Genomic DNA, 23,466 nt, shown 5'->3' with positions numbered 1-23,466 from the left:
GTCATATATGGATCCACATGCAGTTGAGCACAAACCATTGTAGTAATATTTCATACATTCTTTACTGATATGCACCATGTAGTAAAGGGTCATTGGCTTCTGCACTGTCGCTGCTGATTTACCAAATCATGAGGTGCTTTGTTGTCATTCAGTGTATCTCCCAAACCTAGCGGCAAAGGGGGCTTTGTTTGGAAAACAAAAAAAGGTCTGAATGAAGCACCCGGGTATTTTATCTGGTGTAGACAGAATGCTCAACAACACAGCAGAATGAGAGTGTTTCCTTTACCATAAGGGGTTTCTCCGTTTTTGGTTCTGGCATTCAGGTCACCCCCAGCCTGAACCAGCATTTCCAAGACGTCGGGCTGCAGCACAAAGAAAAGTGTGTCACAAACTGCGCAGCGGGCTCAGCTTAGTCTCCTAAGCCTCACCTGAACTCGAACCAAGAATGGGTGAACCACAAGAATGCACACTCACATGTCCCCAGCAGGCTGCTGCATGGATGGGCTGCCACTGGTCATTATCGCACACATCGGTGGACACGTGCTGATCGAGAAGGAACTCCACCACAGACACGTAGCCGTTGGCAGCAGCAATGTGCAACTGCATGCACACAACAGAGGCACAGAAAATCAGTACTGCAGCTAGACAGAGCCCCTCAAAATGACACGCAAGCCAACATGAAAGCATCAAATAGGCAAAAAACAAAGTCCCAAAGCTACCCTTGGAGCTTTTAGACGCTGCTCGGTGCCAAGCTGTTTGGATTGACTTCAAAGTGGTCCCATCGTGCATTCTTTCTCCAACACATACCTAAAACGGGGTCATACTCAGCAAGTCCTTTTGGAGCAGCTAAAAGCCCATTTTGGAGAAGCCAATGGACCTTTTGAAGCACAAGATTACACGGAATTTTAATTCCTACCACTGCAAATATTAAGATTAATCTGTTAGCCTGTCTATCAAGAGCCATTATCTATGTCACCTTCCCACTTACGTGCAACCTTTTGTTATTGACTGCACGGCAGGTTTAATTCCTTCAAACACAGAACTAGCAGTTGCATGTAGACTAGTACCAAGCACGACAACACTATGCTGAATGATGAAGGACAGTATGAACTGCTGCGAATGGTTATTGTAGCTACAGAGCCAAAAGTAAGCCAAAGAGTATATTCCACGGAAGACATGTTAGAACAGAATAATACTGAGCCCCCAAGTTGATGTTTCATTTAAGTCCTAAAAGTTGTAATTAAACTGGAATTCTTAATCCATATAAAAACAAAACTTTTGTCATTTTATTATTAACATCAATGACAATTTATATGTAGGACTTCATGATAACACAAATCGGAATTTTGAACAATAAATAAGCCCTAGAAACAATCCAGTTGAACTCACCAAGACTATTCTCAAGTTTTCATCCACTCCTTCAGCTAATCGAGTTTTAATATATGTGCCATCGTACAGATGGAACCGATGTAAAAGTAACAACTAAACCAAAGAGATGGCATAAAAAATAAGCTTATAAAGAAGTTTATATAAATCTTCCAGCAATACACACACACTTGCTAAATCTCGAATTTGAAAAAATCAGAATATTACAGTTTATTATAGACCGTTCCATTAGGGTCATAGCAGAGAGGGTAATAGAGAGAAAAAAATGCCCTCCTCCTCTCACCCGATGTCGTCTGCTCCGCCGAGTGAGCTGTACCTAGCATTCGGCTGGCGTACAAACTCTGTTTAAAATCGCGTCATTTTGGAAATTTCAAGCGCAGATGCGCAGATTTTGGTATGCCAGTTATCGTGTAATACTATGCTAGATAAAAAGACTAACAGGGTGCAATTGCGCTGTTACCTGCGTGCAAATAAACAAAAATAGGGCGAACTGTGTCAGATTGGCCGGTCTCTCCGGCGAAAAGTAAATCCGGTGGCTGTACCTTTTTTTACTATACGAAGTTCGTACTGGTGTAGGCCTTTAGCGACCATGAGTGGAGGTCTAAAATAATAAATAAAAACGTGCACTCCAGCCGCAATACACGCAGTAGTTGAGGTATAGTACCGCCGGCTGACTCAACTGCTATTTAAGTAACGGAAAAAAGATATGCAAGTTGATCATTTACCAAAGTAGAAAAACAGCTCCAAAATCTAGCTATAGGCCGATTTTGGAGTAGCAATAACTAATCTAAGAACGCGAACCACTTCACAACGGCAGCCACGAGCGAGAGTTCGATGTTCCGTACAGCCTGCCGGTACAGCCCAAAGATGGAGAATGGCAACCTCCCGGTTTGTCGTCTGCTAGTGGGGTCGAGCGCATGCCCTCTCTCTCGTTTTACCCCGCCGAACCCGCTGAATTTCCCGGATGTATGGAGAGGGCGCTGCTGTCAAACAAAATGGTGCCGTCCAGAGAGCGCTAAATGGAATGGTCTATAATACTATACCGGTTTTCACCTAAAGAAAAAGCAAGTTTTGAGCATTGTTCATACGCGGCACGAAGTAGTTCTTACTAGATTTGGTTGTCAGAGAAGAGATGCCTTTGGTCCGGTCCGTGCAGGTCGTGATAACATATATCTAATCTACAATTCACCTACATATATCTTAATTCTCTACATAAAGGGGGAAATGAGTAATGCGGAGCCGGACTTTTTTACTACGGTCCTTGAGGTAAGAACGGGTATAGTAGCAGTTTTATTCAGAATTTTAGTACAAGGTACAGTTGTTACATCAGCACTTACAAAGTAAGTGTAAGTGTAAGTGTCAGTGTGTGTGTGTGTGTGTGTGCATATATATATATATATATATATATATATATATATATATATATATATATATATATATATATATATACACACACACCCAACACTTCTGTGTTGTTTTGCCTCGTTTTGGAGAAGCGTTTTCCCCTTAGTATGTGGCTGCGCTGCGGCGAAGCTCGACAGAAAAAAAATCATGATGCAGACTTTGCGGCATCAGGTTTGCTGCAGTGCACCAGTGCACAGCGAGAATCTCACTCAGCGAAGCTACCTAACCCACCAGAAGAGACCACGAACAGAGAATACTGCGTAACCTCTGAGCGCGATCAGTACTTGATAAAGAAATCAAATCGAGTAATATGTTACTTAAAACGAAAGTTATGAAAATTTAGACAAGCCTAAAATAACAATCCGGCTAATAAAGCGGTAGGATTGTTACGGTAAAGTAAAGATACATTTTGGCGCAACGTTGGTGCAAATTCATCACACTCATCGAAATGAAACAGGATGTAGCAGGGTAAGAACTTTAGCACAGTTCGGTGCAGTAATTACATCACTGCATACTTGATTGTTGCTATCGCTTGGCAGTTACTAAACAGGAGAAGACGAGAATAAAATGAGCTCATAAGGCTAGCAAGGATGGGCTGGAGAACTTCTCAGCAAGTGACAATTTGGCAGCAGGAAAAACACTGACCGGTGTAGCGCCCTGCTCGTCTCTGAATTCCAGGTCACCTCCAGCATCGTTGAGGTTTCTCAGGTCACTCAGCATCATCACCTCGTTTGCAGCCCGAGTCTCGTCAATCATTTCCTGAGTTATTCCTGCAGCAGATCACATCATCCATTGTGCAACTCACACTTTTTCATGCCAGCAGTCAACTTGGGCTACAAGCAGTGACACAAACTACCATGGCTGTACTTTGAATAGATCCTTACAGCCAAGTAACCATAAAGAAGAGAGTTGATGCGAACGAGTTGGATCTCCATGGGTGAAATTAAAGGCTGCATGCATCCAGCCCCTGTAGCTGAAGAATCTAGAGCAACCACAGTAAATGAAAATCCAGCGAGAAACTCTTACTGGAGTCCTTATTAAAAGACAAGCCCTCTCTCCTCGGTGTGTAAAAATGTGAGATGGGTGTCCAAAATTCATCTAAAAGTAAAAAAAAAAAAAATTACAAGCAAAAATGAGAAAGGTTATGTTCCTAGAAACAAAAATTTGCAGCAGTTTTGCATTAGAGTACATTGAATAACTTGTGGCTAACTTTGACTGAGGGGTTCTCTACAACAATAAGCTAAATGTGAGAAATGTAGTATGAGGAAGGCATCATTGAATGCCATTTCCTGCTACATCTCACACAGGCATAGTCACAGTCGAGGAAGCCTCTCGACTGACAGCCGTGACAGCCGAGGAAGCCCTCATGGCCTCGACATTGCTGTAACAGAGCGGAGCCGACAGACCTAGCAAGTGTTGGGCTCATAGTCGTGCATCAACAGGTGGCTCACATCTGCTAAAATGTTGAGAGGCACAAATGGTCCTGTACATTTGGCAGGTCCCCGTCTGCCTTGAATCACATTCAAATAATCTCAATCCAGAACGCTCCTTTCTTTTTCCAAGCAGGGAGGTATGAACATTTGAATCCAAACATGGGCTCACCTCGCTTGGCCATTTCCGATTCAATGTAGTCGAGCGTGGGTTCGTCCTCACAAATGTCGTACGGCATGTTGCCATCGGCATTCACAGCTAACAGGTCTGCACCCCTAGGAACAAACCGGTACAAAATTTGCAACTGAGAAAAATTGGACTCATTAATGTCAGCTCGAGCATAGCATCATCTCAAAACCATCCTCTCATGTCATCCCATTGTCAGATACTGGGCGTTTAAGCAAAGACTTTAAGAAATCCCTAAAAATAGGGTGGTTGAGGGAAACAAACTGCCAGCCATGACGGACGTCAGAGATTGCAAAAAACATACAACAGTAAAATACCGCGCATCAGCCCATTTCACACTGAGCCCCCATTCCCAAATTTGTGAGATCTGAGAAAATATATGCAGTACATTTATATGTAAAATTGATGCCCCTTCCCCCATTTGTTTTTTCAAAATTATCTGAAAAAATTTAGTGGGCTCTTGCCCGGTCTTTTATGGTAATGTATCTTTTGCTCAATTACCCAAGCATCAAAAAGAATGCCGGGAATGTAGGTATACACGCTGCACACTAGTTAGTCATTTTAGGGGGCGCAATCCAACTAAATTAACAATCAATGTACTTTGGAAAGGGTTTCACAAAAAAATGTAACCTGAAACTTGGTGAAGCTAGAGTTGGTGTAAAGGGCCAATGCTAGTAAGAAAGTTTATTACTCAGCTAAAAGAGATTACAGGATTCTCTCCCAGCAGGAGAGCTGAATGAAATGGGATGTCTTGAACTCGGGGAAAATTAATGCGACGCTTTGGCTCCAGACAGACACGATCACAAGATATGGTAAATACTTATCACCTTATCATTCTAGTGCACGCCGGTTTAGAGACTCCCGTTTATATATCCCTTTATAGAGCAAACCTCACTTTAGAGAAAATGGCGACGAGCCTCCTTTCCACGAATTCGTTCTTAGAGAAACAGAATTCACCGAACTGGGCAAGTCATTGCAGCGTTTGCTCATTCAGCCATTCTGCGTCGGCTGAAGACGAAGCCAACCCAGTCAGCGAGCCAGTTGCTTGGGGGATTGGATGACCAGCGTATTCAGAGTACCATTATGCTGCCTGGAACGAGTCTCCCATTGCTGTCTTTACTGCGTCCAAAAAAGTGGTCCCTCGATTTCCGCCTGATTACGTCGTATATACAAGTGTCATTTTGTCGCCGGTCGCTATCCTGGCGGTGTCCCAGCAGCCATGGTGGCAGATGCCTGTTCTGCTGCAGGTCGCTCTCTGGTGCGACGGTTCACGGATGCTTCGGCAACCAGGAGCTTTGTCTTTTTCACCGGAGCTCCTACAACCAACCATCAGGATTGCGACAGCACGACACTTATTGCTTCTGCAAGGTCATTTGTTGCCACATAGGCTTCCATGTGTGGCTGGGACGCTAAACACACCAGTCTGAGACGCCTTCCAAGCATAGTAGCACGGAACAACTCTTTTCCAAAGAAAATGCTTACGTCTTGCATGGTTTAAGGGGGCAGAGAAAGGAGGCTGGGGGAAACACGCCCAGTTCAGTGACTCATGAACCAGCCTTTCTCGGCTTAAAGACCTGCTTACGTCGACAGAACAGATTTTTCAGAACAAAGTTCACTTTTTGATAAACGGTGTTTCTCTACGCTCAGGCTCCGCTTCAATAAATGGCCGATTCACACGACGGACTGATCTGCGAATGGATTGATCATGTGACGACCTTGTCCGCGGTTTGTGCATCTCCCAAGCGCACCCACACGAGTGAGACGACGAGCGAATGCCAGCGAGGACGGACTAAACCGGTTTGCCATTTGAGAGTGCCGCAAAGCTCCAACATCGCACTGCGACACCGGTGTCAAAGAGAGAAGCCGGCATTTGCTACCGCGATAAAGATTCGTACGCCGCTATTACGTACAGGGCAAGACAGAACACTGCGATAGGCTCCGTGCGAAGCGCCACTATCTTTACTAACCTAAGGCATGGCAGCGACACAGTCATGGTCCCGCTGGAGAAGGCTTTGGCGTAGAGGCAGTCAAGTTCTGGGCTCACAAAAGGGCGTTTGGAGATGCCTTCACGCACTCCACGCTCATGCAGCCTTTCACCGAGCAAGACCTTTCTTGTGGCTCGGTTTACTTAAAGGGAAGATGGGGCACTTCTACATTTGAGAAAAAACGCTTGAATTGCGTTCATTTGGCCTTTAGAATAACAGATATCAAAATTATATTTCAATGCGACGCGCCGGAGAGCCACAAGAGCAATTTCAAAATAGGGCTAAAGCCCCGCCCCCCTAGCCTTGGGCAGCCAAAAGAGCCGTCGATGACGTCATAGACAGCGACTGTCTTTCGCGTTTTTCTCGCGTTTAACAATACTTACGCAGCAAATGGTTTGGGTATTCGGGTTCACGGGGTAAAAATACACTAGAATTCACTTCTAACTCATTTTTTCCAAGAAGCTCCGTAGCTTCCCTTTAAGTACACCACAGCCACAAGAAAGGTCTTGCTTGGTGAAAGGCTGATTAAGCATGCAAGGATTATTGGGGTGTGCTAGACGAGCTTTGACAGAAGCTTCTTGACACGGACCTGAAGGAGTACCGAACCCGCGTTGCATCAGCCGGGCAAAGCTTCTGCAGTTTCTTTCACATGCGGAACCAAGAATCGCGCGACAAAAGAAACCAGCGAATGCACGAAACACAACAATGCGCCATTTCTGTTTTAATCATCTGAAAACAACAACAAAAAAAAAAAAGAAAGCATTATATCGTTGCCAAACTAAATGCTTTTCAAGGCAATCGCCCGCCAAAAATCCGCGAGGGACAAGGCACTCGACTTTACCAGCCTGCGCGTCCGCGGACAAGGCTGAGATCGCAGGAATCAGTGACACCACGGTCACGTGGTACACGGTTCACAGACAAAAATCATGGTCCGCCGTGTGAATCGACTAAAACCGAGCTTCGATAAAACTCTTCCAAACGTGTTTTGACGAGATGGCATTCAATCCAAGACCCGGGTATTTGGCATGTCCAAGTGATGAACTGAGGATTAATTTTCCTGGGGCAACCGAGAGCTCCATTCTTCTCTGCACTCCGCCTCCCTCATGCTGCGGACATCTCGGCAGAGATGTGCCACTGAGGCAGATTCCAGACGCGCAGGAGGAAATAGCTACACGGTGGGCCAATTGCATCCGCCCCTCTTCCAAGGGCGGGAGTAGTTCCATCGGTCAAGTCTCTCAAAAGGGGTATCCACACGAAGGAGAACTCCGCGGACGGATGTCGTGACGTCAACAACCCGGGAAACTCCGTCCCCGGCTCCGCCGCGCGCACTTGCGGAGTTCTCATGCTAAGAGTATGAAGCCTCCGCGCCTCCGCCACGGAGGATAAGGAGAGAACGGCGCCACGAGGTGTCAAAAAGGGATGATGTATGTCTCACGTGATGCGCGCTCCGCGGAGGAAAGGGGCGGATTTCTCCTTCGTGTGGATACCCCTTAAAAGGTAAGCCGAACAGGGAAATAGTTTCATCGAATCATACAAAGCTAGAATGGTGGTCAACAATACACAACTAAATCCCAATGACAATTTCTTTTGTTCTCGCAAACCTTACAGTTCTATTGTCATCCTATCACGTTTTGACGGCCGGCAAAGGAGCGCAGCCTGCTTCTAGGAAATCCCAATGTGCCCCAAAAATGGCGGCGAACCTGGAAATGAGGTAGCGGACCAGGTGGATGTGGCCGCACGTGGCGGCAGCGTGGAGTGGAGTCCACTGCTCACTGTCCTTGGCATTCACATTGGCCCCAAAGTCTATGAGCAGCTTCATCATCTCCTCACTGTCGTCGATGCAGCACTGCACACAAACACAGTCAGTCAGCGGCAGGCACTCACAGTGGTGGGCAAGGGTCCTCCGTGTCTCATTCCCACAACAAACACTCCCAGCACGCAATGGCCGATGGCAGCATGCAAGATGAAGAATACGCTGTCTGGCTGAGCCGCGACACATTTCTGCGCTACGCTATGCACTCATTTAAAGTACACTCAGAGTGAGTACATTCCCAGTATCATTCCCTCCCAAGAATGAAAAGGAGAAACTGCGAGCTGCACAAACATACCAGAATATCCCAAGAGATAGCTCACCTAAAATCGAGAGTAAATCGGGCAAAAACAAGGAGTGGGCTAACTTTCGGTGTACAATCGAGAAAAGTTGAAAAAACACTATTTTTAGATAATGTTTTCCCATCAAACTTGTCATTGCGGCGAGGGATAATGAAGCAAAGATGACAGTACAGGATGTGCATGAGAAAACCAAACTCTGTTTTTTGCACTGCAAAATAAACTAGACATTGTGGAGAGCTCGAACACTGTCAGAACGTAGCCCCAGACGTTCGAGCAAGATGCCAAAGTTTCAACATTGACCATTACTGGAATAAAACGTTAGAAGTAAAAAACTGTTTTCGTCTATGAGAGGAAGCCGTTTATGAGAAGCAGCAGGCGGAATGCTGCTCTTTGTGTAGCAAATCGAGCCAAAAATAGAGGTGGGTTATTTTTCGGGGTTTTATGGTGGGATATTATGGTGGGTGAAAACGTGCAATCTAGTTGGGGAAAAGTACGCTCACTAAATCGCGGTACATACAACTGCAGAATTGCGCGGTCCCAATATCACGTGGTCCATAGACACCATGTCGCGAAAACTTTTTCCTGGTCGCCATGACACTGCAGAGTGTTTTTTAACATTTCTCCGACTTTAGAAGCTTTTGGAAACACTAGAATATTTTATGAAATTCACAAAGCGGTACCTTTCATTGCCCACCGTCTTTATTTGGGTATGTGAAATATTTTTTAAATGCAAAAATTTGTGAATTTCGGCATTTAAATCGGTCTGGCAAAAAAGATACAGTGCCATCCATCACACTGCCATTACATAAACAACTCCTCAATCACGAAGCAGCAAAGCGAGCTCTGGGCCAGCATTAGGCAATTAAGTGTACATATTTATGTTGGTATTTTTAACAGCACGTCCCCGTGGGATTTTGCGTTAAGAGTTTGGAATGCTGGCTTTTGGTGCTGCTTTCAGTTGACAAGTTGGATCTATCAGGAAAGTTATCTCTCTTGACAAGACATCCTGCCACTTCCTCCATCCCTTACAACCTTGTTTAGAAGCGCAAGTTCTTGACGCTACGAATCTCTTGTGCAACAGTAAAAAGGGGACACGGACCCTCCTCACTCTCGATCTGGCTAGTTTTCCTCCTTGAATATATAGCACCCTTAGAAGTGTATAAGCTACGAGAAGTAGCCGTGGGACATTTTAGGCTTCTAGAAGAGTTTGAGAATGCTGCCTCATTTCATCAGGGCTAAAAATAAATATTGGTCATACAAGCCTGCCTAGTGTTTCCCTGCATTACTTGCAAGATGTTATTGCAGATGAATACAAATCAAAAAACTTTGCACCTTGGAGGAGCGCATTCCGAACTTCGTACTGAAAAACCAGGCACCACGTCCGTCTGCCAGTTTCTTGACTTTATCGGTGCTTTTCTCCAATGAGCGCAATGTTCCATGCGGCTGTCACCGCTAAGGAGGTAATAAACAATGATTATTTTAGCGCTGCCTTTATCTTCTCAACTCGCACTCGCAGCCTCACAGCAGACAACAATGATTTTGATGCTTAGACAGATTCACAATAAACAAGCTAAACTTTTTTTTTTCTTCTTTTTTTTATGCAGGATGCAGTAGATTTGTTAAGTGTTCACCATGTTAATAACACAGCATAAAATCTGCTCTTTTTGTTGCATTGTTCTGTTCATTCCCTCTCCTATTCTTCCTTCATCATGGCAGATGCTCCAGGTTGTGAGTTGCATGTACCCTGATATAGTGACCCTAGGGAAAAGCGTGACTTACTGTCAATGCCAGCTACCTGAATCATTTTTTTTTAAAAGAAAACTTTTTCCTTGCCACAAATCGCCAAGTTCTTTAAGTTGTGTGTGGAGTTTGTCCGACTAGTTTTCATGATGATCATTGTGCATGTGTCAATTTGAATGTTGGCTCACCAAAGAAGGCGCTTGTGAACCGGGTATTTAGGATTATGCCTGCATCCGCCAACAAGCAGAGCCGTTTCAATGTCAACGTATCATTCTTACTTTTAACGTTAAAACCGAAAGTGTTAATGCTAAGAAGCTCATCTCCTATTCGTCAACTGATAATCGGCAGAATGCTGCTGGTTTTAATATGCAAAATGACCTTTAGTAATAAAATAAAAAAAAAAAAAAAAAGGAGGTGGAAATTGCATGGATGTTGTCTTCACCGTGCGTTTATAGGGCTCGACGAACATTTGGTGAAAGAATAACTACCACAATCAGTAGGCTAATTAACTACTAAATTATGTTCGTTCACTTTTTCATTGATGGTGTCAGAGGCGAGAAAAGGCTTTGAAATATCCAACAAGTTTTCGTGTCGCTCGAGCCCTGTCCACGTCAACATCTCTGAAGCAAGCTGTCAGTGCATCCACCTAGGACACACTGTCCCAACAACCTGACTGAAACTCTCTTAAGGGGCAACAATATTGGGCAGGTACCTTTCTTACTTTACACAAGCGACACCAGTAGGACCCAAGTACACTTACCAAAAAGCTTCTCTGTCACCATTTAAAGAATAAACATTTTCTTTCAGTCTCTCCTTGGCAAAACTTGATGACCAAGTTGAGTTGGCATTATCAACTCCCTGGGATAGCTTTGCGATCCCCGTGGTGACAATATTTAAATGTGGCTTGTACAAGGAACACACGCACTGCATTCCAATTGGGCTTGTGACAATCAATGCTTCGACATGCACTCAGGTAGTGGCTCGGGACGCTGCCATACGGGAAGAGCCAAACCTTACAAATGGGAGCAACTCGGCGCGTGCCCTGTACTACCCCAGCACATAAACAATGGTTGCATTCTCCAGATCAAGTGGTCGCTTGTGTCAAGCTGCAAGTTAAGCAAGTGAATGCTGCTCGTCTTTCTCAAATTTTTTCTGCAACTACCGTCGCGACGAGCAATAACTAATGCATCTTCCATAGGTTATGAGGGTCGAGGACTAATGCTAACCAGTGTTTACCGAATATACAAAAACTGAAGGGGGATCGGTGACCGAGAAGGCAAGCGCACACCAGCTCTGAGCACGTGGAGCGAAAGCTCGCGCTGCAGAACCCAAAATTCCTGGGTTCAATCCCCACCCCTCCCCGTTCCTATCTGGATGAGCATCGTACCGGCGTGCGGTCGTGTATCACTACTGCGTGGTGCACGTTAAAGACCCCAGGCTAGCGGTTGTATACTGCACTGGCTAAATTTCTCATCTACAGCTGAAAAACAAGTCGCCCGATGAGGCAGACTAACTTCCAGCTGCATAAACATACACAACTCAATTACAAAAATTGTTGCATCACCCCTTTAAGCATCACTGCGGGCAGGACCTCCGGCACACATTCTGTATCCACTTTTGGAATTGCGTGAGAAAAAAAGCAAAAACTGATCAACGAATACCTCAAAACCCGTTGCCTTTTCTAGAATATTTAAACTGGTTGTCTCCAATAAAAATTTCCATATATATTTCAATCGCAACATGACCCAAGAAACCATCAACTAAATAGTTAATGAACAGATTCTAGTTAATTAACCCACTGATCACAACGGTTATCCTTTCATCTTATGTCCACTGAGCTCAAGAAACACACAGCAAAGACGGCTACTGAAGGGATTCCTTAGTTTGCCAGCGTTTTTTTCATCATCCAACTAGTACCCAACCCCAAACAAAAGCCTGCCTTATGAGCTATACCTGGTGCAAGGCAGTGAGTCCATCTTCGTTGGTAGAGTCTGGGCTGACACCAAGCATCAGGAGGCGCCTCACTGCAAAAGAAGAACACGACACCATTGAGTCATTTTTCAAAAGCATTTCCCATAAAGACTTCAAAGGTGCACTAAAGACGTTTCCGAGATCGTCTGTTCTTGGTGATAACTTATCTTACGGGCTCCAAGCACCCTAGAAATTTAAAAATTATACTTGTGGTACGTCCGTTTCCCTACTAAAAATGTGATCGAAGTTTGTGCCACGCCCCTTTCTGAGCGGAAAAATCTGGAGCACAAAATCCAGCAGAGGCGCCCGCGGCGCCTCCGCTTACGATTGGCTGACGTGCATCAGTTGTCACGCCGCCGGTGCCTCTGCTGGATTCTGTGCTCCAGATGTTTGCAAATTTTTAATTTTTCGCATTTCACTTCTTAAATTTTCAATTATCTACAATTTCGCGATTATCAGATTGACATATGTGCGTTTCTAGATTTCTAAATAAAAGGAAATAACAACCGCACACAAACACATAAAAAGGAACAGAAAGTCACATTGCAATCAAGCTCCGAGCGAAAACTACAGGGAGCGCTTTGAAACATGCGCGTAGTGCCACTAGGGGAGGAGCTGGCATTCAACAGTGGGATGCGCCATTCCTGCGGCACCTTTCGCATCCGTGATGGGGACGAGCACATGACCCCGAAGCGCAATGACGTTTCCTCGTCTCTGTGGAAGAAATCTCTGCCGTGTGAATACACCGTTGGGAAGCTTCACTGCGAGAGATACACGGCGATGTGGAAAAGTCGGTTCTCGCTAGCAGTGCTGCGCAAAACTAACTTTGACCTTGCAAAGATTTAGCGTGACATTCCCCCACACCTACTGTATTTACACGCAACACTGTTCCGAAAAAAGCTGGCTTTCATTCGCGGAGGTTAGGTAGATCAACTCCACAACGATCGGGGATTGAACGGTCGAACAACGATCAAGTCTTCATTTACAAAAAGATGAAACAAAAATAAGAAGTCTTAATTAAACAAGCCATTAGGCTTAGGGTGGGTGGAGAAGGGTCAGTTGGAAAAATGTGAAATTCCGAGCTTGGGTTCCGGGCGCATCGATAATAACTTGTTTGCCCCACGTGCCCGGTATCCCACATAACACTTTCAGAGGGTAATGGCTATAAGCTTTTTATTGTCACAGGAAAACTTGGCAGAAGAAACCTTTATCTCAATTCAGGCACGAGTTCAAAATCAAATTCTTCATTTAAAAAAACAAAAAACATGCTCTCCGAGAATTTCTGAAATGAATGGCCGCGTTACAAACGGCAAGCTTTGTGGATTTTTTGTTTTAAGTTATTGATCATTGAAGCGGTCAAGGTGAAGACTGATGTTTCTTCCACCTGCCGGAAATCGCATGCCTGACCGCTCGCTATTCTTTCACTTCTCACACTACTGCACTAAATCTCTTCTATGACACTTCAAAACAGATTTCATGACGATTAATGAATTTTAAAAAAAGTAACATTTTAAAATAATTTTGAATAAAAACAAAAAAAAAAAAAAACAAGTCAATCTTTCTCTTTTTGATGAATTTTGACAAAGTTTGGCAAGTTCTTATATGAAACTTGAAATCACCAAAAAGCTCAAACCTAGCTCTTTTAGTCCATATAAATTCAATAATATATGTACAAAATAGAATCTGTTATATACAAGGTGCCCCTTAAAAACCTTGATTTTTTTTTTTACAGCAAAACTTAAACTATCGTAAAATGTCGTAAGGACGCCCACCCAAAATGAAGAGATAAATCGTGAAAAACATGGGGGGGATCTCGGGGATGCTACAGCAAAACTTTATCAAAAATTAATGATAAGTGCGGGACACCCGCTACAACCCACGCGATGCACCATACATGGGTAAATTACTTCAAGAATGTAATTTAATTACAATTACTTTGCTTCAAAAGTAGTTTAACTACAATTATTATGTGGAAAGTAATTAATTACAATTACAAATTACTTTTAAAAAGTAATGAAATTACTTTACAATTACTTATTTCTGAGAGCGACCCAACTTGGGTCATATGGCGTTAAACGAGTTGTATAGAATGCAATGTATTTGTTCATACCTTACTCCAATGTTCACATATTTTACTTTCTTTTTATGAATTTTGTTAAATTCATGATGGAACTTGACAGTGTGGGGAAATGAGGTACTACGTTCTTATATTTTTAATAAATATAATAAATTAGTTGATATGCTCAAGATGCCAATCGCTAAAGTACAAATTGGTTTGACAGACTTTAGTTAGCCAGGCAAATAAAAATGTGACAATTAGTCATATAGGAATATTTTACAAGTGTTAATATAAAAGTAAAATCCACACGCATTAAAACGACCACATTCACATAACGGTATTGTAAATTATTTACATTGAGTTGAACTCATAATTGTTCAGAAATATAGAAGTACGGAATCGGGGCCCCCCAATCATTGATGACCATATTCACAGGTGCGAGGTCAGTCTCCGAAGTGATCATGCAAATAATACCCGAAGTAAAAGCTATATGAAATAAACTTGAAAATAATACAAAGATACCAGGCACGTAGCCAGGGGGGCGGCCCATGGGGCCCGGTCCCCCCCCTCCCCTCCCCCCCCCCGAAATCTTCCATTTTGCTGGGGCCTCCTCTCCCCCTCCCCCTCATACAGCATTTTGTCATGGACGATCTCCCCTCCCTCCCTCCCTCCCCCTCCCCCTCCCCCCCCGAAACAAAATCCTGGCTACGTGCCTGAAAGATACACATCTGTGACAGTACTGGAAGAGGGACGTAAAAAAAAAACTGGCAAAAAAGAAAGAAAAATAACTTCAGAGACAATTAAATTTTCCAACCTCGGCTGAAAGGTGAAGCTCAATTTTTTTTTTTTTTTTTTTTTTTTTTTTTAATATTTTGGCATGTTTACGCTAATGTCTTCTGCTCGCACCGCAGACGGCGCTACACGGCGCCGTCGAGGTAGGCTCCAAAGAGGATTGTCTCTCACCCCACAGTGTAAGCAACAAAACAACAAACAATGCGAAGCTATTTATGCTGTGTGTGTGTGTGAGTTTGTGTCTGTGTGCGAGTGTTTCACCGAGAGCTAGGCCGCTTGCGTGAGCGCTGAGGCTTTCAAAGAGGTTCAGTCGGCACCGCAGTCTTGCGAAAGTAATTAAATTACAATTACAATTCCTTCTAGCTGAAAGTAATTATTAATATTACAAATTACGAAGAAAATTAAATTACAGTAATTCAATTACTGTAATTGAATTACTACCCAAGTATGGCAAGAACTGATACCACAGATCCCGGACACGGCAAATTTGCGTTTCACGATGCAATAAACACGCGGGAATTCGCTACAAACTCCTGTGTCACGGGAAAGGATACCGCAAGTGGCCGATGCAGCAGATTCGCGTTTCACGGTGCGAAGGACTCGCGCAAACCCGCCGAGAACTCGCATCTCACGGGAACGGATACCGCAGATCGCGGACGCGGCAGATTCGCATTTCATGATGCAATATACACGCGGGAACAACTATAGACCTTTCCAGCGGCAGTCTCGAACGAAGCGATTTACAGCGCGCGTCCCTGGTTTTGAGAGTGTACGTCAGTGTTGCCCGACTGCGCTGAGCTGTGGAGATTTTCGTCAGTGGGCTGTAGCAGCCTGCGTAGGCGCAATTCCGGACGGTAGTGGCGGCTGAATTGCCGCGTTTTATTTTTTATTTTGTGTTCTGTGGCGAACATAATTTATAGAGGTCTTTAAGAAAGCAGTGTTCTATTTTTGGGAACATACACAAAGAAATGAGAGCTGTTTTGGTGAGTCCGTGCGCGACAGAACAAATGCAACTGGAATGTTTGTTTCATTTTATGTTCATCGTTTTACGGCACCGTACAATCAGCCGTGTCAATCTATAAAGGTCAAAATATTTGACCACACAGGATATCCGAACTGCATGGATATTCCCCGTCCACAATATGAAATTCAACGAGTCTCATCAATAGAACAGCATATATTGTACGTACCCCACGGTGCCACGTTATCCAAACAGGATTTGAGAAAGGTCTCAAATAGCACAGCATGTCCAATATAGAGTGTCGACGACAGTCACTTCACGACGATCGGACGGAATCCGGCGTGTTTTGGGGAACATGTAGAAGATAGAGAGCTCCTTCTTTTCACAGCTTCAAAGCAAATGAACGAACGTGTCGATTCCGTCCCCACACCCCGGACCCGACCCTGTCAGTTATTTTTCGCGAAGACCTGGAACACAGCCGGGAAGGCTTTTTGGAGATTATCTCAACGGAAATAATCCTCCAAGAACGTCGAACTGCCTGCGTCGCGGGCTGCTTGACGTTCGCTCTCTTCGTTCATTTCCTGCGAAGGCCGAGCAGGCTACGAGCCCTGGTATTCCCCGGTTCTCACAGTGGAAGATAACATACAAAGGGTAAGCATCCTAAACAGGCGAATAAAGTAAAAACTTCAAAGAAAAGCCGGCGAACTCCGAACTCCGAATGCAGGTGTGGAGTCACGCTGACCGGGTTTCCACAGCTCAGGCGGGTGCCAGAAATTTCTGGCTGATAGGGGTCGCTCGATTCGCAAAATGGCGACGGCCAGAGCGCTCTTTTTGCAAAGGTCTTAGCGTGTTACGCGAGCCGATATCGCGCGTAGATCGCAGACAAAAACGCGGGAACCCGCTACGAACTCGCTCCTCGGACACACCGGTACCACCGATTGCTTCGCTGATGCGCGATTCCCGTCAACAACGCTCGACGTCCAACGGGATTCGGGGGCTCGGCGATGTTTCGGAATTTTTTCGTTACAGATATTTTGCCAGAAAAACGGGATGGGCGATATCTCGGGGGAGGGCGCCCTTACGGCATTTTACGGTACATTTTCCGCCCAAGCGTAGCGCGACCGTTGCTACCGTTCCGAACCAAATGCCAAAATTTCAGCCTAACCGTTGCATTACTCGACAGTTATAACAGATTTTCAGAAATTTCCATGAAGGGGAAAATGGGGGCCAACAGAGCTCTCCAAAAAGATCGAGGTACACCTAAGCATTTCTTATGAGTTGTGAATGCGAAAGCATGCAAGCCGCTCGTCCGCTCCCTTTGTCGTCTGCTGCGTACTTTACGTCGCCGGTCGGCGCGTGTACTCCCCTGGTGACCTTGGACGCTCCGTGCCCATGGGGTGAGCGGTCCTGGAAACTGACGAACGAAGTGGCCGATGGGAGCCCCGTCGACGCGCGCCGGTTCAACTGATGACGTCAGCTCGCACCATGGCACTGTTAATGCTTTCGCATTAAAATATGGAACTGCATGGCGCCAGTTGCCGAAAGCAGGAGAAAATAAACCCCCTTTTCCCATTGCAATAAAAAAAAAATCTAAACTTACGATAACGGTTAGCGCTGAAACTTTGGCATATGGTTCAGACCGCTAGCGGTACATTCGGGCGAAGACTAAACGTCCGGCGATGCGGAGTTTATTTTTGCACTGAAAGTAAGTAAACATTTGGGGGGACACGTTGTATATTTGAATGAGCAGATATTTTGAAAAGCAAATTTGAAACTTATTTTCTTAAAAACAATATTTTTATCTGCTTCATGTTTTCGTAGTAACAACGTATGATTGCGTTCTATTCTAAATTATAGTATAAAATATAGTATTTTGTTTGTATGAGTGCAATTGAAACTTAAAAACTTATCAGGAGTGCGTTGTGACAGCGTCCTCGCACAGGTGACATTCTGGACAATATTGTGGCATTATTATGGATAATTAATTCAAATTAATACTTAACACGCAAGCGTAAAAGCACCTGAAATAGTGCGCAATGCAAAGTAAAAGTTATTTTACTCCAGAACAAAGCTTGCCCTTTTCTAACTCAGATTTAAAAGGATTCAAGCTTTATTTCCAGTTATATATACACGAAATACTATACATTTTATTTACATTTCACGATAGATCATGATCATACCTTGGTATTAATAAAAAATATTTTAATTTTAACATATAATATTGAAAGTAAATGAAATAAAAATAGCTACATACGACCATTCTGGTGATATCAAGGTCATTAAAATATCTTAAACAGGCCTGACGCAACAACTTCCAAAACTGTGCTGAAAATAATCAATGGGAGATTGTCAGACATTGTTTTATTATTTTCAAATACAATATTTTCTTTTTCTTTTATTTAGCATAATAAAGTCTATTTTAAAAGTGTCAAAGAAGAGTGTTCTAGTGCAATTGCTTGAGAAGTGGCAAAATAGCGAGCGGTCAAACTTTTGCGATCCCTGACACTTGGGAGAAACGTCAGTTCTGGCCTCAGTGTAAAGGGAGGTAACATCCATGGCGAAGAGAACGGTGTCGGAGTTAGGCGTGAATGTATGAAGTTGTTGGAGGAGATGCGTGGTGTTTTTTGTATAGCTAGGAAAGTCTGGCTGCAGGATACATACAGTCCACAAAAGCGAATGTGTAGGAAGTAGGGCAAGAGATGGCAGAAGCGATGGGGCGACCGGGGGTGCCAACCTTGTGTATTTTTGGCAGAAGATAGAAAGATTCGAGTTGGGGATAATTCACAATAAGGGCGGCGGGCGGGAGAGGGCAACGCGCTGGTGTCAATAGCATGTTGAATTGTGGATTTACCTAATTCTTGGTACCGGTCGGTGGGGACAGACGGAAGGGATTCGTAGAAGCTGGAAACAAAAAGTTGGCGATCGGCTTTCTCCCTCTTTCCGCCAGACCACTATCGCACCAGCTTTATCGGCCGGTTTGATCACTAGGTCGTTACGTTTTGGGAGGGAGCGGAGGGCAGTTTCGTGTTCACGGCTGATGCTGCGAGCGAAGGACAAAAGAGACAGAGATGACTGCTGTAGGATGTTGCGGCAAGCGCGGATGCCATTGTCAGTCTCAGGGTGCTTCGACGCTGGGGGAGTCCAGGTACTAGGCTTGGGGCTGATAAGTTCGAAAATGCTTCGTGTAAACCCAGAAGTAGAAGGTTCTTCAGAGAAGTGAGCATCAAGAAGAAGGCATTGGAAGAACTCCTCGGATTCCGCGAGAAGACAAAGGGTCAGGAGACCTTCGGAGGTTAGGAACGAAAGAAAGTCATTGGGAAAGCAAGGAGCGCTCCGGTAAAGTGAGAGGTAGGTCGTCCGGAATGGTCACCACTAGGGTGTTCGAGGGATTCAAAGGTTCATGCAGACCTTGATGAAGGAAGGGGCGAGGTTTGTTGGATTTGGTCGCTTGCAGGTCCGAATAGAGCAACCCATTCAGTGCCCGGATCTTTTCAGTGATCAGTGCTTAGTCGGCACCTTGCGAAATACCGTTCTCTGTAAAATGTGCATGTATTTCCACCAGGACGGCGTACAAAAGAACAACAAGAATCCCTACACAGTTTATAGTGATGCATTCATAATCGGGGGTTGATACACTCTGCGATTACATAAAAACCAAATTTTTCATTTATGTATAATGCAACACAGCTACCAGTTTTCTGGGGTCAATTTACACATTTACAGCGATGCCTACCTAATAAATACCGCTGTTACGAAACCAAGTTTCGGTAAATGCTAAATCATCAAATTCCATTTATAAGGTATTAACAAAACACTGAACATCAGTCACCTTGTTGCATAAACTTCTAGCATTCAAATGAAGAATTAGTCATATTGCAACTAAATGCACTAAACACCACTACATCAAATAACTGTTGCATCAGCAATCCCTCCCGCACCATCATCACTCATTAGAGCTTAATTTATCTTTGAGATATCTTGTTTGGAGGAAATAAACAAAACCTCCGTTTCATCCGTCTGCCTTACGAACACCTTGCCGTTCTTTGTCAATACGTGCTTCCAGTTGTTGTTATTGTTTTCACGATAACTGCGCCCAGCAGTTGTTTCTTGCTTGCGATAAGTGCCCGTTTACAAGGATCGGCGTGATTTCAGGGTCCAATAGAGCAATCTTCTGGAGGTGAACCTTGTCTTGCGGGAAGCCGCAAGAAATTCGTTGTGTTTCTTTCGTGTAAAGAAACGAACGATAAAGTTTTCACTCTCATTTCCAAGAGCAGGAACAGCGTGACAGATGTCGGTGATTCGAGTGGAGTATTCACGGGGGCTCCAATGCTTTGAGCGATCTCAGTAGCGGATGCTTTTTATTTCCAGGTTATTCGACTTGGGTTTGCGTTTTGTGCAGCTGTTCCTTTAGGTACTTGTTTTCCTTTTTCTAGGTGAATTGAACGCCTCAAAAACAAGGACAAGAGGACGAAGAGACAACACGTTGGCGTACTCGCAACCGAAAGTTTAAACTTGCAGTTGCGAGTACGCCAACGTGTTGTACTTTCAAGTGCCGTTCTAAAGTCATCCGTGGCACTTTTGCAGGCGTGACTTCGTTCTCATTTCCCGTTTGAAATCTCCTAGAGCCTTTAGGATTTTTGACATTTCTCATTTGGCACTACTTTGAGCGTAGAAAATCACAAATATATAGAAAAAAAATACACTGTGTCGGCGGCAGCAACACACAGAAAACAAAAAGGAAACGGAGGTTATGAAACCAGAACTTGCGCCTAGAAAAGCTGAAACACACTTTTAGGTGACGCGCCGAATGTGCCGCTGCGGACTCAACGAGGCTCCAAGGCACGAAGTAGCAGTGCCTCTTTTTACCTACGACGTCGAGCATCGCAGCTACCATACACGCTTTTGCAGCCCGAGCAACTGAAAACAGCGAGTAGAATCGCATCATCTGATTCGGGCTTTAGCGTCCATTCTGCGGCGTTCACTCCGAATGAATCGCCGCAAGTCACATTATGTGCACAAAGTTTTGGCGGTGTAACGAGACTCATTAATTTCGCTCAGGCTACTGAAGTAGTAAGACATGGCTAGAAAGACGTAGAATCAACAATTCCCATACAGAAAAGAGCGCGGGGACTCGCACCAACGCCGACATCCTCACATTTCAATGGTTTGCTGATGCGGGAAGTGGCACTTCTTGCCCACATTAGCGCATGCGCAGTGGGGCAAGAAGTAACCACAAACGCTCACCGACAGCGCACACAGCGATGCAGTCTCGGTCGACTTCCAACGACGGATCAGAGGCCCATCAATTTCGGGCCTGGAAAGGCGGGCGCTCCGCTCAATTGAGACGAGGCACGTCCAGGCGTTATTGCGGAATCGCTAATTAATTTACCGGGGCAACAGCACGTGCACGCTTCCCCTCAGTCCCGTCGGAGGGAATACTCGGCCGATTATATTGCCGTCGCGGCTTCTCTACGCGCGCCCAACGTCCGCGTCAAGTCAGAGCACCCTCCTTTCGGCGACACCATATTAAATCGCGTAGCAAACAAAAAAAAAAAAAAAAATTGGGGGGCCAACGAGGCTGGAAGCGAGCACCTCCGATTCCCGGTCAAACTCTCGTCAACCAGGCCTGCATACGAGTGCTGTGTATGCATTGACGTGTACCGAATACGAACGTGGATGCACAGGAACAGCGCCCTCGCGCATCTCCGACCGTTCCCGAATACTTGGCCGTGACGGCACTGCTGAAAGGAAGAGAGTCGGGGGGGGGGGGGGGGGGGGGGGGGGGGGGGGGGGGGGCGCCGAAAGCGAAGGACTCCTTCGTCAGATGCCCCTCATGTTCCGAGTCTTGGCGACTCCCATCCTTCCTGTTCGGTCCACAGACACTGTCACTTGCCGTGTTGGGCTCCAAATCGAAAGAATCGTCGTCAAATCGCACTTCCGGGCTTGGGTGGCCACTGTCAAGCTGAACACTCGGAGTGAGTCGCTGCATCCACCTTGAAAAGCCACTGACAAGGTTCCGGGAAACGAAGGCCGAGATAACGCCCCCAGCTTCGCTAGGTGACCACCTCAACGGGCGACTGGCACCAGTGCGGTAGAGCAAGTGCAGCTGCCGCGCTGGCATCGCGCTGCGGAGCTATTCAAAAGACGCTTTACTTGCCATTCATCCGCACCTGAAATGCAAACGCGTTTTGATCCTGTCTGGTCGCTGAACATTTGCAACGTCCGATTTGCGCGCGGCGCCACAGTGGCCACAGTTTAAAAGCCGTGCGCAGAGCCTACGCAGCAAGCGATATTCGTAGCTTTTCGCGGAGCAAGGGACGCACGAGCGACAACAACGGGCGCCGCGCGGCAGTTGCCATGGCTGCTTGCGAACGCTGTGACGTGACGGCATGGCATATGCCTATGTCACAGCATCCGCGGCAGTGGTTCTCTCCCGCTGTCTGTCTGATGCGTCTGTGCCCTATGTGTAAACGTGTCATTTGCGAATTCGCGGGCGGATCCGCGCCGGCGACGAGCGCATCTTGGAGCCGGGCAGCGAAATCCGCTCGTTCTAAAATCTATTGAGTCGGGACCCATGTCCAGGTTTTCCGCCAGCGGCAAGCCCACTTCGCCACGCGGCTCCAAAATCCGCTCGCCGCCAGCGCGGATTCGCCCGCGAATCACCAAGTGTAAACGCACCCTTAGCTATCGTCTGCTTCCTTTTTCCGCTTTTCGGTCGCTCTGTTCCTCGGGACCACCGATATGAGCGCTTATGATTTGCCGCGTTCTGCAGCCTTCTTTGCCCCATTCGGTCGATAGTTCGCAGCCCCGCTCGATTCACGAGCCGGCACGCGTCGCCGGTCGAGTGATGGCGAAAAAAAGGCGGCCTGTTCTGCTCAGTCTCCGAGAGACTCGCCCCGGAGCGAGGCTCCTCGGAGAACCCTTTGTCACATGTGGGACCCGAACGATCGATGCAGTTCCGCGCGCACTCCGACGCGCACGCACAGCCCCCTTCGCCGCCGTCTCGACGACACTTCGAGATTTGGCCCAAATCAAAGACACGGAAGAAAACGCCAAGACCGGCTAACCGCGCAAGCGCATTAAAAGCGGCAGCCCGAGATCCAAACATCAAAAACAGAGCACGGACCCACTGCCAACTCGGCGACACAAAAAAGAACGACCATATCTCACTCGCAAAAGAAAGGAACCAAGCTGACGTATCGAAAAAGCAAAGCAACAACCAGAGGCAATAGTTCGGGCCCCTCGGATTGGCACTCCTTTGCTTGCAAGCACAGACAAAGGACGCACAAACGCGACTTCTCCGGCTGGTTTGGCAACGCTCTCCAAAAAGAGACTGGGAGGAACTCAAACCTCGTGAGCCCCCTCGGCGCCCAGCACTGCGCTGCCGCTTCCCGCCGTACTCTTTCCTTTGCCCCCTTCGCTCAGCAGTCGTTCAAGAG

General features: G+C 45.7%; 1 protein-coding gene across 1 annotated transcript in view; it reads right to left on the bottom strand.

The window, feature by feature from the left end:
- LOC8036311 (protein phosphatase 1 regulatory subunit 16A) overlaps positions 1-23,466 on the bottom strand; it is a 62,759-nt gene that overhangs the window by 8,695 nt on the left and 30,598 nt on the right. The window contains 6 exon segments of the mRNA XM_040207900.3: positions 287-362; positions 475-600; positions 3,436-3,560; positions 4,393-4,496; positions 8,093-8,238; positions 12,198-12,268. Of these exon segments, the coding sequence (XP_040063834.2) occupies positions 287-362; positions 475-600; positions 3,436-3,560; positions 4,393-4,496; positions 8,093-8,238; positions 12,198-12,268 (648 nt within the window).

The sequence above is a fragment of the Ixodes scapularis genome, unplaced genomic scaffold (assembly GCF_016920785.2).
Source record: "Ixodes scapularis isolate PalLabHiFi unplaced genomic scaffold, ASM1692078v2 PGA_scaffold9__187_contigs__length_104089568, whole genome shotgun sequence".
Classification (NCBI taxonomy): domain Eukaryota; kingdom Metazoa; phylum Arthropoda; class Arachnida; order Ixodida; family Ixodidae; genus Ixodes; species Ixodes scapularis.
The sequence above is the reverse complement of the archived record's forward strand: the minus strand, read 5'-3'. Positions and strand labels throughout refer to the sequence as shown.